The sequence below is a fragment of the Gadus morhua genome, chromosome 8, assembly GCF_902167405.1.
Source record: "Gadus morhua chromosome 8, gadMor3.0, whole genome shotgun sequence".
Lineage (NCBI taxonomy): Eukaryota > Metazoa > Chordata > Actinopteri > Gadiformes > Gadidae > Gadus > Gadus morhua.
The window spans coordinates 17,028,490-17,041,085 of NC_044055.1; the positions used below are offsets into that span (position 1 = coordinate 17,028,490).

The 12,596-nt window shown below is 41.8% G+C and overlaps 2 protein-coding genes across 3 annotated transcripts in view; one reads left to right on the plus strand and one right to left on the minus strand.

Moving 5' to 3' along the window:
* The first annotated feature begins 1,169 nt into the window (after positions 1-1,169).
* Positions 1,170-4,930, plus strand: myl13 (myosin, light chain 13). Of its 2 annotated transcripts, XM_030364822.1 has the most exons (7): positions 1,170-1,424; positions 1,572-1,689; positions 3,048-3,075; positions 3,422-3,571; positions 3,832-4,005; positions 4,482-4,589; positions 4,713-4,930. In XM_030364822.1, exons 2-6 carry the CDS (start codon positions 1,606-1,608, stop codon positions 4,586-4,588), a joined length of 543 nt encoding a protein of 180 aa, XP_030220682.1. In that variant the 5' UTR covers positions 1,170-1,424; positions 1,572-1,605; the 3' UTR covers position 4,589; positions 4,713-4,930. The 2 variants fall into 2 exon arrangements, with proteins under 2 accessions (XP_030220682.1, XP_030220681.1); XM_030364821.1 differs by lacking the exon at positions 1,572-1,689 and having other exon boundaries at positions 1,213-1,424.
* A 4,110-nt stretch (positions 4,931-9,040) lies between these two features.
* Positions 9,041-12,596, minus strand: part of LOC115549148 (corticotropin-releasing factor receptor 2) — a 36,284-nt gene continuing 32,728 nt past the window's right edge. The window contains exon 12 of the mRNA XM_030364165.1: positions 9,041-12,023. Within this exon, the coding sequence (XP_030220025.1) occupies positions 11,883-12,023 (141 nt within the window). The 3' untranslated portion in view covers positions 9,041-11,882. The remainder of the gene's footprint in view (positions 12,024-12,596) is intronic.

Consider the following 12,596-nt stretch of genomic DNA (forward strand, 5'->3'; position numbering starts at 1 on the left):
AAATGGTTTTCCAGTCAATATTACTCACTGTACTGCTAGTAAAAGCATCATTACTGTTCTAATCATAGCAGGCAGTTTGAAGACCGCAACCTGCCTGCATACGCGTTCATTTGCATAGTTTAATGTGTCAAAGTTGAAAGACTCCAGACTCAACCTAAATGATTATGTTAAGGAGTGGCTGTGAAGAAGTGAGGTGATACAGTTAAAAGCTGCTAGGTCCAGATTCTAATCAGCTGCCGGATATCATGTCATTAGGGGATTGTCACACACCTTGCATGTTGGATAACGATGCATGTGAATATGCTATGTATTTGAATTTATTTCAAGATAAAGGCCTGTTAAACCAGCCCATTTTACTTATCTTGATAAGGTTAGGTAATTGAAAGTGGTTGAAATTGTATATTGTTTATCTGGTTCATCTACACACCCTTTTCAAAGGATCATTGAATTACCTTTTCTAATTGTTGAATGTTTCACATAGGCCTAAATACAATTTATACAAAGTTACACAAATAAACTACTACCTATGATACATTTTGTATGTATATATATATTTACACATTTCTTTTTTTACAGCATCATGTTGACAAGCAGCTGTAGCTATATTATTATCATATAAGTATTAACATCAAAAACAAATGTTCATTGATTGTCTGTCAATTGTCATTGACAGATCCAAATAAACCTATTTTTGCAAATCTGAAGGAGAAGACCTCGTTGCGCATTATGGCTGCTTATTGTCGTCGTGTGATAGGCTCATCTCAACAGCTGAATCTCAAGTCTGGTCGTCATGACGTCATTGCCCGCAACCCCCTGACCTCCACTTCACTCAATTGGCAAACAAGGGGTGTGCGTGTGTGTGTATGTGTGTGTGTGTGTGTGTGTGTGTGTGTGTGTGTGTGTGTGTGTGTGTGTGTGTGTGTGTGTGTGTGTGTGTGTGTGTGTGTGTGTGTGTGTGTGTGTGTGTGTGTGAGTGAGGTTACTCAAGGTCTCTCCATTGACTCTAAGAAGGTTTCAGGCTCCTGGGGGGGGGGGGATTTACTCCGCGGTTTGCGTCTCTGATGTCCCACTCCTAATCACGCAGGCCAACATTCGCGCTCCTTTGTCTTAAATAGAATCACAAAGGCATCGCCTTTTATAGTGCTCGGCCTATTGTTGGCGGGCCCTGGAGGTCACGCGCCGGTGTGCGGGCTGGGAGATGACACCTGTGGTGGCACAGTAGATAAATGGGCCCCGCCAGCCTAAGGGGCTACTTTCCACCATAGCGTGCAGAACCCTTCGGCGGTGTTAATTCGTCCTATCCTCACCCTTGAAAGACCCTCGCAATGGCGCCAAAGAAGAAGGAAGAGCCCAAGCCGGTGGAAGCTCCTAAGCCTGAGCCCGAACGCCCCAAGACGCCAGTGTTTGACTCTGCATCAGTGAAGGTAAATAACCGATAGAAAACTTGGATCTATTGATCACAAGTTGGGTGCGTTCTTCTGTTGACCTAATCGTGTTGTATTGCAAAATAAAGGTGTTCTAATTCTATTATTGCAATAACCAAAGAAAATCTGAAATCCCTTTCGATTTAGAGATTAGACGTGTGAATGCGGCGTACATGCTGTGATGCATGTCTCTTACAGAGCACCAGGGACACCATGTGACATAAACACAACAGTGCATGCAGACAGAAGTATTGGTAAACCCGAGGTAACGTCATCACAAACACGTTCAACTAAAATAAAGGAAGTTTATTTTGATTAGATTTGGATGAAAACATTTCATGCATAGTTTTGCTTAATATGTGCATACGTAGCTGAATAGGTCAATAATAACTTTATGTAAATGGATCCCTGTTACTATTCTTGCAACTAATTTGTCATGTGTTAAATGTGTTCTGGTTTGTGTCAGTCTTGTTCAGTGTAAAGCTATGGCTTACTAACTATAGCATAGTAGCTAAGACGGAACATCATGGAAAACCGGTCTTCTGCTGACTTGGCGTCCTTTGTCTAGACATCGGCTTGGTTTAGGGGAGCAGCCATGTTCTGAAGCAGCGAGGTTACAACCACAAAATATGATTTTCATTATGTCTGAGAATTGGAGACCACCCACCATGTCTGCTGCGGGAGAACTGCTTAGGAGAAGGGAAAAAAGAGGCGGATAATTAAAACCAACAATGATCCATTTTTAACCGTGTGTAGATAAGTGTTGTGATAATATTTGTACTGTTTTTATAGCGGTCTTGGGTGTGTTGCCGTGCTGAGACAAGAGGGCTGGTTTGAGATGTGGTCAGGAATCCAACATCAACATATTCAGTGATAATCAACTTGGCTTATGTTTATCCAAGTCTAAATGGGGATTTGTTTTTAGGATTCCTAATGCTGCACATAAAGATAAATCTATTCCACTCCTACAGTCTATTTGGACCTACTTTGTCTTTTGATAACAATTTAATAAAAATGTAAAAGCTTTATCTTGATAGTTCAATGTTTAAAGGAACTTTGTATAATTAGGCTATATATAGCATTATTATAATAATATAATAATAGCCATAGTAGTAGTAGTGGTTTGAGGCCTACCTTATATCATGTATCATATTTTTAGACATATCACACCTAGTTGATCTTAAGAGCCCTACACAGCGCGGACCACCGTTGGTCAGCTTTCTAATTACACCCCTTCATGACACCGTCTTTGCTATAATAAAAGAGAGAGTCAGACAGCGCCCTGCCTGTTGTCTAGCGGTGTGGGGAGAAGAGGCTGTTGTACTGGGACTCAAGGTTACCACAGAACAAAGCAGAGGAGAGGAATGCAGATTCCTCGAATGAGCGCAGAGAAACTTGAGTCGCTGGAATCTTAGTGTGCTCCGGGACCGGGTTGGGGGGCCGTTTAGAAAGCTCTGGGTTTTTAATAAGGGCCACAGGTCGTTAAGGACGGGATTCCCCTCTCCTTTTCCTTGTTTCTGTTTTCCTTGATTTATGTGTCACTGCTTGAATTCCTTCTTCTTGGTGTTTGTCTCGGAGCTCCAGAACAACGCTAATGGTTTCATGTGCTTTGCCTCCCCTCAGTTGGAGTTCACCCCTGAGCAAATTGAAGGTACGTTTGGGCTTGTTGTCCCAGTGGTCCCAGTGGGTCCAGTGGGTCCAGTGTATTGGCCGCCAGCTATTTATAGAGGGATAGAAGAGCTTGTTATTCTCAGCAAGGACCAGCGCCAATCCATTTCTGTCCGAAAATTTCCAAGATCAATCGATTATAGATAAGAAAGAAACACAACAAGGCATTCTAATGTTGTTTTTGGTTTTTGTTGGCAGTGACATTAATTTGACATAATGTAACCGTCTCATCAGCACAAAAAACGAATGAACAAAAATTCAAAAGGGATGCAGGGAGTTCATAGGATGCATTATTCACCGTTTCTTGGCTCGGTTTCTTTTCCTGTCAGATTTCAAAGATGCCTTCCAGTTGTTCGACAGAACACCCGCCAATGAAATGAAGATAACTTACGCACAGTGCGGCGACCTCACCAGAGCCCTTGGTCAAAACCCAACCAACAAGGAGATCATGTACGTTCTAGGAAAGCCCAAGCCAGAAGGTAATTATGGAGCCCAATATATGTCCTCATTGAATTCTTTGTTGTGTCCATCCTCTGCAGACATGTAATGAATAGATTGAATACAAAAAAGGATTTGAATAAGTCAATAATAACAATAGTAACACCAAAACAACAAATGATAATGACAACAGTGTGCATCTGTATTTCATTCAATTCAATTGTATTTTTAATGCCCTTAATCACCATTAGTGTGAAAGGGCTTAACAGGCCAAATATTTATGACAACACTTTCTCTTCAGAAATGCAAACCAAGATGCTGAACTTTGACGAGTTCCTGCCTATGCACCAGCACTTCTGTAAGGGGAAGGACAGCGGGACGTATGAGGACTTTGTTGAGGGTCTGAGGGTGTTCGACAAGGAGGGCAACGGTACAGTCATGGGCGCTGAGCTCAGACACGTTCTCTCAGTAATGGGTGAGTAGGTTTCCCTTTGAAGAGGTGCCACACATCAATTGCTGATGATGAAAAATTAAACATAAATGCGGTGATGACAACAGTGTAATGGGGAGGTGTGCATCGGACCCGGCACGCCACTGACCATACCTAGACATTAGCTGGACATTTCCCTTAGGCTTAGTCCTGCACGTTTACACAGCAGTGTTTCGTCGGCTGTTCTGTTGGTGTCGCAAGCGACTGAGGAACATTTTTGGGATTCATCATGTCTGAGACACTTTTTGTCAATATGTCTGTGAAGCGTTCACTTCTCAACTCTTTAAAAAATGAAATTAAACATACTTTTGGTATTCCTCAGTGATTATTATTGTTATTTACTTATTTCTGAGCTATTATTTTAAGATTCATATATACTTTTTTTTTTTTTTAATCTGTCAATAATATAGTAGGGCTATGTCTCACTCTAAGTGAACGTTGTTCTCCCATGTGGGCCGAAGGTGAGAAGCTGAAGGAGGACGAGGTGGAGCAGCTGATGCAGAACCAGGAGGACGCCAACGGCTGCATCAACTACGAGGCCTTTGTCAAACACATCATGGCGTCTTAAGGTGAGGGAACTTCTCCTCAACATTAACTCAAAAACGTATTCTGAGATTTTTTAAGATTTGTGACTTTTAAGGTCACACAAAGTGTCTTACCGCCCCCCTCCTTACCCTCTTATCTTCCATCAGAAAATGATGACTTCAGAAGGCCGGAATCGATGTATACATCCAATTCTATCTCCCAGTCTTCACTTATGCATATTGCGTTACAAAGGACTTTTCAATGTTGTTTGTCTTGATTGAGTGCCCGACTTGGAGGCAAGAAACAGTATACATTTGTTGCACATAAACCTTGTTCATATTGTAACCTAATTAAATTCGGAAATAAAGGATACTTTTTCCAACAATTCTTTAAGATGCTTTTTGACAGTACAGGAGTAAAGTTGAAGCAGTTCACAGGTCATCCAGCAGAGGGTGCTATACCCTTTGATATGACATTCTAAGATCACTAGAGGAGCGGTTCTGCATCTGGACATGAGTAGGCCCTCATGTCCAGGGAGACCACCGAAATGAGCCCGACATGATGAATGTTAATGCGTAGAATGTTTAGACACATCCTAAAACAAACGGACAAACAGTGTTATGGATTATATCAAAAACAGGCTAAAGGTTTTCTTCCTCCCAGTTAATGAGGAACAAAGTGTGCCTGTGGTAAAGAACACTTTACCACTCTCTATAATCTACTAGTGCTGGATGTCCATATTTAAACAACATTTCACGGATGCCTGTCAATTGGATAAATAATCAAATCATCTTAACGAATGAATCCATTCAACTATTGAGACAACAGGTATGTTTTGGAAGAGTGGTGGCGTTAACTCCCAAATCAGTTTAAGGCTAGTTTATTAGTGATTACTTTCTTCTGCAAGTAGAGGGCGCTATTTCTTTAGGTTGGACATTGTTATTTATTAGATTTTTTTCTGCAATTTTATGCTAGAGTAAGATAGTAGGAAAGTATCGGAGATAGAGGGGCGGACATGCAGCAAAGGACCACGTGCAGTTATTGAACCCGGGTCGCTGCCATCAGGACTGAGCCTTATATGGTACGCGCTCTTCCCGGTGCACCACTGGGAAGCCCCAGGGTTGGACATTTTCTAATTAAATCCTGTATGCCATAATTGCAACAGTTAGTTCAAGAGCTTAAATAGATGCTCGTGTTAGACATGTAATGTAAATATTCTAGGACTTACCAATCACATTTTCCAATATTTTGCCTTTTTCTTGTAATTAAATTGTTATGGAAGACACACACACACACACACACACACACACACACACGTCACACACACACACACACACACACACACACACACACACACACACACACACACACACACACAAACTGAATCATGCCATAATGTATGTAAATATAATTTCTTTGTATTGCAAAAGGCCAGCGTGTTCTCAGAATGGGGTGCCGTCACCCAGATTGGTTAACATACGACAAGAAGTGTGCTGAACCGTATTCAGCCTCATAACAGTAATACAATGCATGCACTTGCACCTTAAGTTTGCACCGCTTTTCATTTATTGTTTGTGCGACCTTGGTGGTGTTATGTTTGTCCTTCAGCTTTCTGCCCTGTATAACTTTCCTTGTCTCCCAAGATAATTTCCATTCATTTCTAAACCAAAGGACCACTGAGATCCCAGGATTAAGGGACGAAGTGTCGAGACTGAGAGCCTTTTCAGAGTTCCCCTTACTTCCCTTCAAACGTGTGGCTTTCAGCAGGGCTATCACGATGGGACTGTTGCCTTTTGTGCTTATTTTTCAGGGGTATTCCTATTCTACGTCCACATCCACATTCCCCTAGCCATCCTGGGGGAAATGCCATGAAAGCTGATGTCCCAAACTGACATTTACACTGATCAAGCTTGAATGGTTTGATGAACAATGGTTATTTATAACTTAGCATCTCTAAGGTTTGTTTGATGATTGGTCAGGACTATACTTTCCACTCTGCCTATAAGCCAGGTCCTGGCAGTATAGAAACAGTACTGAATGGCACCAAGGATGTGGAACATGTAAACCTTCTTTTGGCAAATGGCCAAAGAATGCTTTTTAAGGATATTATTATTAGATTTATAATATTTTTTTAATAAGGATACATTTTTCCTAATGCTAAATCTCAGTTTCACCATTCATTAATCATTCGCCAACATTCGCAACATGTTGGACTGTTGAGGATAAAACTGAACTGGGCTTTTTGAATGTGTAATTCTACGTTTAACATTCCCTTCTCTTCTGTCAGAAATGCATTATTTGTCCCAGATCATATACATAAGGAATTGCCATGCCGGTCATTTCCCAGGGTCCCTATGTTCACAGATTTATGTGGCCTATAATAGGAACATAGTTATTGTTAACTTGGATCTGAAAATCTGAACGGGTGTTTGCATGTATGGGAATGTTCAGGGAACATAGCATGAGGTTGAACATAGAGGCAGAGGAAAATGGTCAAATCTTTTGAAATTGTTACTTTACCCTCAGATTGTGCTATGGGGCATGTACCGATTGTGTTCACTGGTCAATTTTGGCCTTTTCACTTTAAAAACTCGTTTTACCTCATTGGTTGAACCTCATAAATAACTTCACATTCTTAACAAAACTGCCATAACTTACTGTTGTTAAGATCATCAAAAAAAATCGTCAAAAATAGGTTGAAATCGACCCGCAGAGGACTTTGTTTGTTCTGTTTATCTAGCTGCTATAAAGCATCATTCCAATATAAAAAAATGGCATTTTATTTATAAAATATTTTGACTTGACCATGGGAGCATAGGACCAAGGAAGATAGACCCTGAGAACATAGACCCTGAGAACATAGACCCTGAGAACATAGACCCTGAGAACATAGACCCTGGAACATAGACCCTGAGAACATAGACCCTGAGAACATAGACCCTGGAACATAGACCCTGGAACATAGACCCTGAGAATATAGACCCTGAGAACATAGACCCTGGAACATAGGCCCTGAGAACATAGACCCTGAGAACATAGACCCTGGAACATAGACCCTGGAACATAGACCCTTAGAACATAGACCCTGGAACATAGACCCTGGAACAAAGGCCCTGAGAACATAGACCCTGGAACATAGACCCTGGAACATAGACCCTGAGAACATAGACCCTGAGAACATGGGACCATGGGAACTTAGGACCCTGGTTAGGACCTGGTAACATAGGACCTGGTAACATAGGAACATGGTCCTATGGACCTGGGGACATAGGACCTAGAAGAACAGAGCCCTGGCAACATGGGATGCTGGGAACATGGGACCCTGGTAGCATACACACTGCTTTTATATTGGAAGGGATATGAAAAGGCCATAATATTTACACCGTTATATTTAACTGTCTTTTCATTTCAATGACAATTATTGTCATGTCTTTGATTAATGAAGTGGAGTTGAATGAAATGGAGTTGAATGCAACAAGGCTAGCCTGGCTTCCATTTGACAAATAACTGCTTTCGGCACATCAGCTATCTTTCCCAATCGTAGCTATTGCCACTTGGTATTCCTCCACGAAAATAGGGAGAACACATCAATGCTAGCAGGGAGATACTTTTCACAGAGAGACCCACTAGGGCTGGGAAAATAAATTGTGTCGTTTCCAGGACACGCCCAAGTTGCCAACAAATAAACAACGACAGCAATACATTGAGCCAGCGGACTGCACGACTCCTTTAAAAGAGCTGTGTAGGATCCCTGGCCCCGTGTTGCTGGGTTGAAAAACACAAAGTCTTAACTAGAATATATGATAGGCCTCCGACACGACACGACACAACAAAAATGTCCTGATGAGGGTGGCTTATTTTCTTAAGTGCTGACTTGACCTACTGTAGAGAGAGCTTGGGGCACACTAGGGAGAGCAGATTGCAGATGTCTGCCAAATGAGGCCACGCTGCACGTTATTAATAACCGTTAATTGTCGTTGGAACTGAATCAGGGTCTGCTCGGATTGTGAGGAACTGCTTATCTCCCTGTGTCCTGAGGGGGGAGTGGGCCTCCTCAGATACATTTCATGCTCCACTTCACCCGAGCCCAACCCCGTGGTTACATGACAGAACTAAATCTACAGGCATATTACATAATGTGGCTAGTACTCTGCTCAGACCACGCACAATAAGCCAATCATTCTAATCAGTGTGATAAAACACTATAATGATAGTTACATCTGCATGCCTCAGTGTCGGTAAGCCTGCAGATGCCCAGCCCAGACTTCCAGCATCATCATCAAGAGAAATCTTTATCGAATCATCAGCCCTGTGTAAACACTTTTTGAAGGCATGCCGTGTAATGCTTCAAGACAGGGAAAAGAGCAAAAACATAGAAGCACGTCAAGCGAGCATTTTCCATTTGTGCAATTCATGACAAGAAAGTACGACGGCCAACTTTATCGATCTGACCCAATATGCTCGGTTCATTGAGTAAACACACATATCCAGGCTGTTTTAAAAATTGTCGGCTATATGGTCCAACCACCAAGTATAAGATTTTAATTATATCTTTCTTTTTGCATGTGAATGTACAAATCTCATTTGATCACAGACCAGTACATAATATACAGATACATGTTTTTCGTACCTACAAATGTACATTTACATTTGCTTTGTAAGGCAACCTGGGTGGATAAACACAAACGTTTCAATTCAAATAAAATAAAACTTAATAAAATGTATACACCAGTACACCAATGACAACTTATTGAATCACAGGTCACGGACACAATATATAAAACATTGGTAACACTTTAAGATAAGGGTAATCAACCATGAATGAACATTATTTAATGCAGTAATAAGCAGTACCTTATAATTAAGTATGACTTCATTAATGTTCTAGTATTTGTTTACTTATGGTGGTATCTTAGGTATTCATTTATACATTATTTATTTTATATTACTATAATACTTTAATATATTCTATGCTAGAACTATATGAACACCATTAGTAAAAGATTACTTGACCATTAGTTAACTGTTAGTAAATGATTAATACTGCATTAACTTAAGGTAATAACGGTTAATTAATGTACCCTTATTGTTAAGTGTTACAAACACAGTTTTAAACAAAGGTATATAAATCATGCCCCCGCTTATGGTCTATGTACAGTGCACAGCCGGAACAGTATGTCTTTCTATCCAAGTAAGTTTGTAGATAAGTAAATACATGTTAGACTCTTTGGTGATTTCAAACAGAGATATATATATATATATATATGTATATATATATATATAAATATATATGCAAAAATAATTTCCCAAACTGGGCCAGCAGGTCAGTTTCGCTGTACCTGTGTTGATGTTGATGTATTTCCCTAAGTCAGCATGTTCTTGTATGGGTCTGTTTATATATATATTGAATGATCATCAAAGCTGGAATATACGTTTTAAAAGAGAGTTGGTCCAACAGCACGACGACACAAACATCCGTGCATCACGTTTATACACAATACAAAAATGGAACTGCGCAGTTCAAAGACGGATGAATGAATGGCATATGTTCTGCATCTTAATCACATCGCATTTTGGGGCTCTGAAAAGATTGTATCATTGTGAAAATGTTAGGGCTAAATTGGGAGCAGGGGAGGTCGCTGCCAAATTACACTCATGATGACAAAATGTCTTAAACCAAATGACATGACTTTTCAAACTTCATGCAACTCAATCATAATGGGAATTACTACCATCTGTCACATTGTTGAATTGTTTGGCACCACTTATTCATCATTGAGGAAAGATTGGTCTCATTTCAGTCTCATTTCAACAACAGTGCTCCGACCTCTGCTACGCATGAACCAGCCTGCTTATCTGGGCTGTTTCCTATCAGCAGCCATAACACGCCGCGGCGAGCTAATCCAGGGAACATCCTCCTATTGGCAGACAGAGGGGAGACCATGGCGGCTTCCCAGCTACATGTCAACTCCCCGAATCCCCAAATTAGGGTTCGCCCTGGAGGGGGCCGGCTATTTCGTAGGGGTCATTTCCATTTCCAGGACCAGGAGGTTTTGACCGGAGCAAGCCTTTGAAAAGGGCAAACGTAGCTCTACTCTGTCAGCAAGGTTTTTATCTCTTGGACCAGACGCATTGGTCCAACGGTTGGCGCTTCAGTGAGAGGAATCCACGCAGGAAACCAAACCAAAGAAAAAGCTCACAACTGATTTGACATAAGATCAGCCTGTGGCTTGCTTCGTATCAGAGGGCATGCAACAACGTTTCTGTTTACGCTGTTTACATATCTTTGGGTTGAAGGGGGGGATTATAATGACCCCCGACGTGCATTATTAGCATAACGTAATGGGTATAATTATAGTGGAGATTGGAGGCATTGAAAGGTTTGTGAAGGGCTCATTCATCAGCCTCCAGGGGATATGAATAGAACAACAAAACACACGTGACTGGTCCTAATGATCTAAAGAGTGTGTTAAACAAAATCCAAGCCAACTCAAGTCAGAGTCGAACAGTCCACAAACAGATGGGGCTTTAGGAGAAGATGCTCACATTGTGAATTAGGAGGAATAACAGCAATGACGGAACAATACAATCGTGGCACTCCTGTTGCAATAACTTTTTGGGAAGATTGGAAAAAGGCAAGAGAAATTCTTTGAAACAGGATGAATAACTCCAGACTCTAACGCATACTACTGTGTTTGTAATTGAGGCAATCCAATGACGAGTGTGCTCAAGGGGCTCTTTGATAACAACAATGTGGATTTGGGAGAATCAAAGCCCTAATCTTCATCAGGCTGATTCCCCTGCTGTTGTAAGACACCTTGCCTTTCCTCAGAAAATGATCATGCACTAATTGTATCCGAGCAATTGTCCTCATGAAAGTGGAACAGACTCTATGCCCCGGTTGCCAGACACGATACCATTCTTTATGATCTGCAATACTTGGAAATGGGTTCCAGTTTTAAGTAAGTCACAAATACATAAACAATGTACTCTTCAAAACGGACACCAGACATATAAATACACAGAAACACGACAAGCATAATGCATGGGGTCCACATCCCAGCCACTCTTCATGGCTCCTCTTCCCTCACAAATAAATTAGAAGGAAACGGTCCCGATACGTCTGCCATCACACACTGGGTGAACCCGTCAGACTTATGGATTTCAGTCTTATTTCCGCCTCATCGATGGTCCGTACTCGACGACAATGACAAACACAAAGTGAGTGTCTCCGTGGCAGCGTTGTTTCCACCTCAGCTGCCTCCTCCTCCTCCTCCTCCTCCTCCTCCACCTGTGGTAGCGGCGGAGGCGGCCCCGTGGCCCTGCGGCCCCTGGGGTCACATGGCCGTGGTCTGCTTGATGCTGTGGAAGCTGATGCGGCTGGGGGAGGTGGGGATGGACATGGCCCGGGCCACCCGCACCCGCAGGGCGTGGTTGTCTTGCCAACGGTGCCACCTCTTCCTCACGGCGGAGCGCACCTGCCGAGAACAATGTCACTTGAAAGAGACCCGACGTGCGTTCACGTCTGTGTGGGAGTGTGTGTGGATGACGGCTGGTTTATGCAGCCTCACCCGGCCCGAGGCAGACTGATTGGGGGCTGGGGAGGCTGCTTAAACCAGCAGTCATCCACACACACTCCCACACAGACGCTTTTATCCAAAGAGACCTATAGACTTCGCTCAAAGAACCACCAGAGAATGTTAAATTGGAAGTGCTACATCCAAGTTTCTAAAACACAGCTGGACAAAGTACAGAGAAGCAAAAGCAAAACAAAATCATAGTAATCATTATTTATGCCTGATCCAGATGCATTTTATGATGCGTACATGCAACAATACTTAAAACACATGTTTATTGCTTGCTTGGCCATTGGGACTTAACGGTTTGCTCGGAAAAGCAAAAGGGTAATTTCAATCAATCTTTAAATAATAATAATAATATATAGTTGGATATGGTTTGTTTTTATGAGTTGGCCAACATTAAATAATAATTGAATCAAACAAGTTGAAAGGTAAGTATAGCCTCGAGAGCGATGTACAGGGGTTAATGAA

Coding starts and splice junctions, on each gene's coding strand:
- myl13 (XM_030364821.1), top strand. CDS start 1,326: ATGGCGCCAAAGAAGAAGGAAGAGCCCAAGCCGGTGGAAGCTCCTAAG. Junction 3,572..3,831: donor AGGAAAGCCCAAGCCAGAAG/GTAATTATGGAG, acceptor CTTTCTCTTCAG/AAATGCAAACCAAGATGCTG. Junction 4,006..4,481: donor ACACGTTCTCTCAGTAATGG/GTGAGTAGGTTT, acceptor TGTGGGCCGAAG/GTGAGAAGCTGAAGGAGGAC.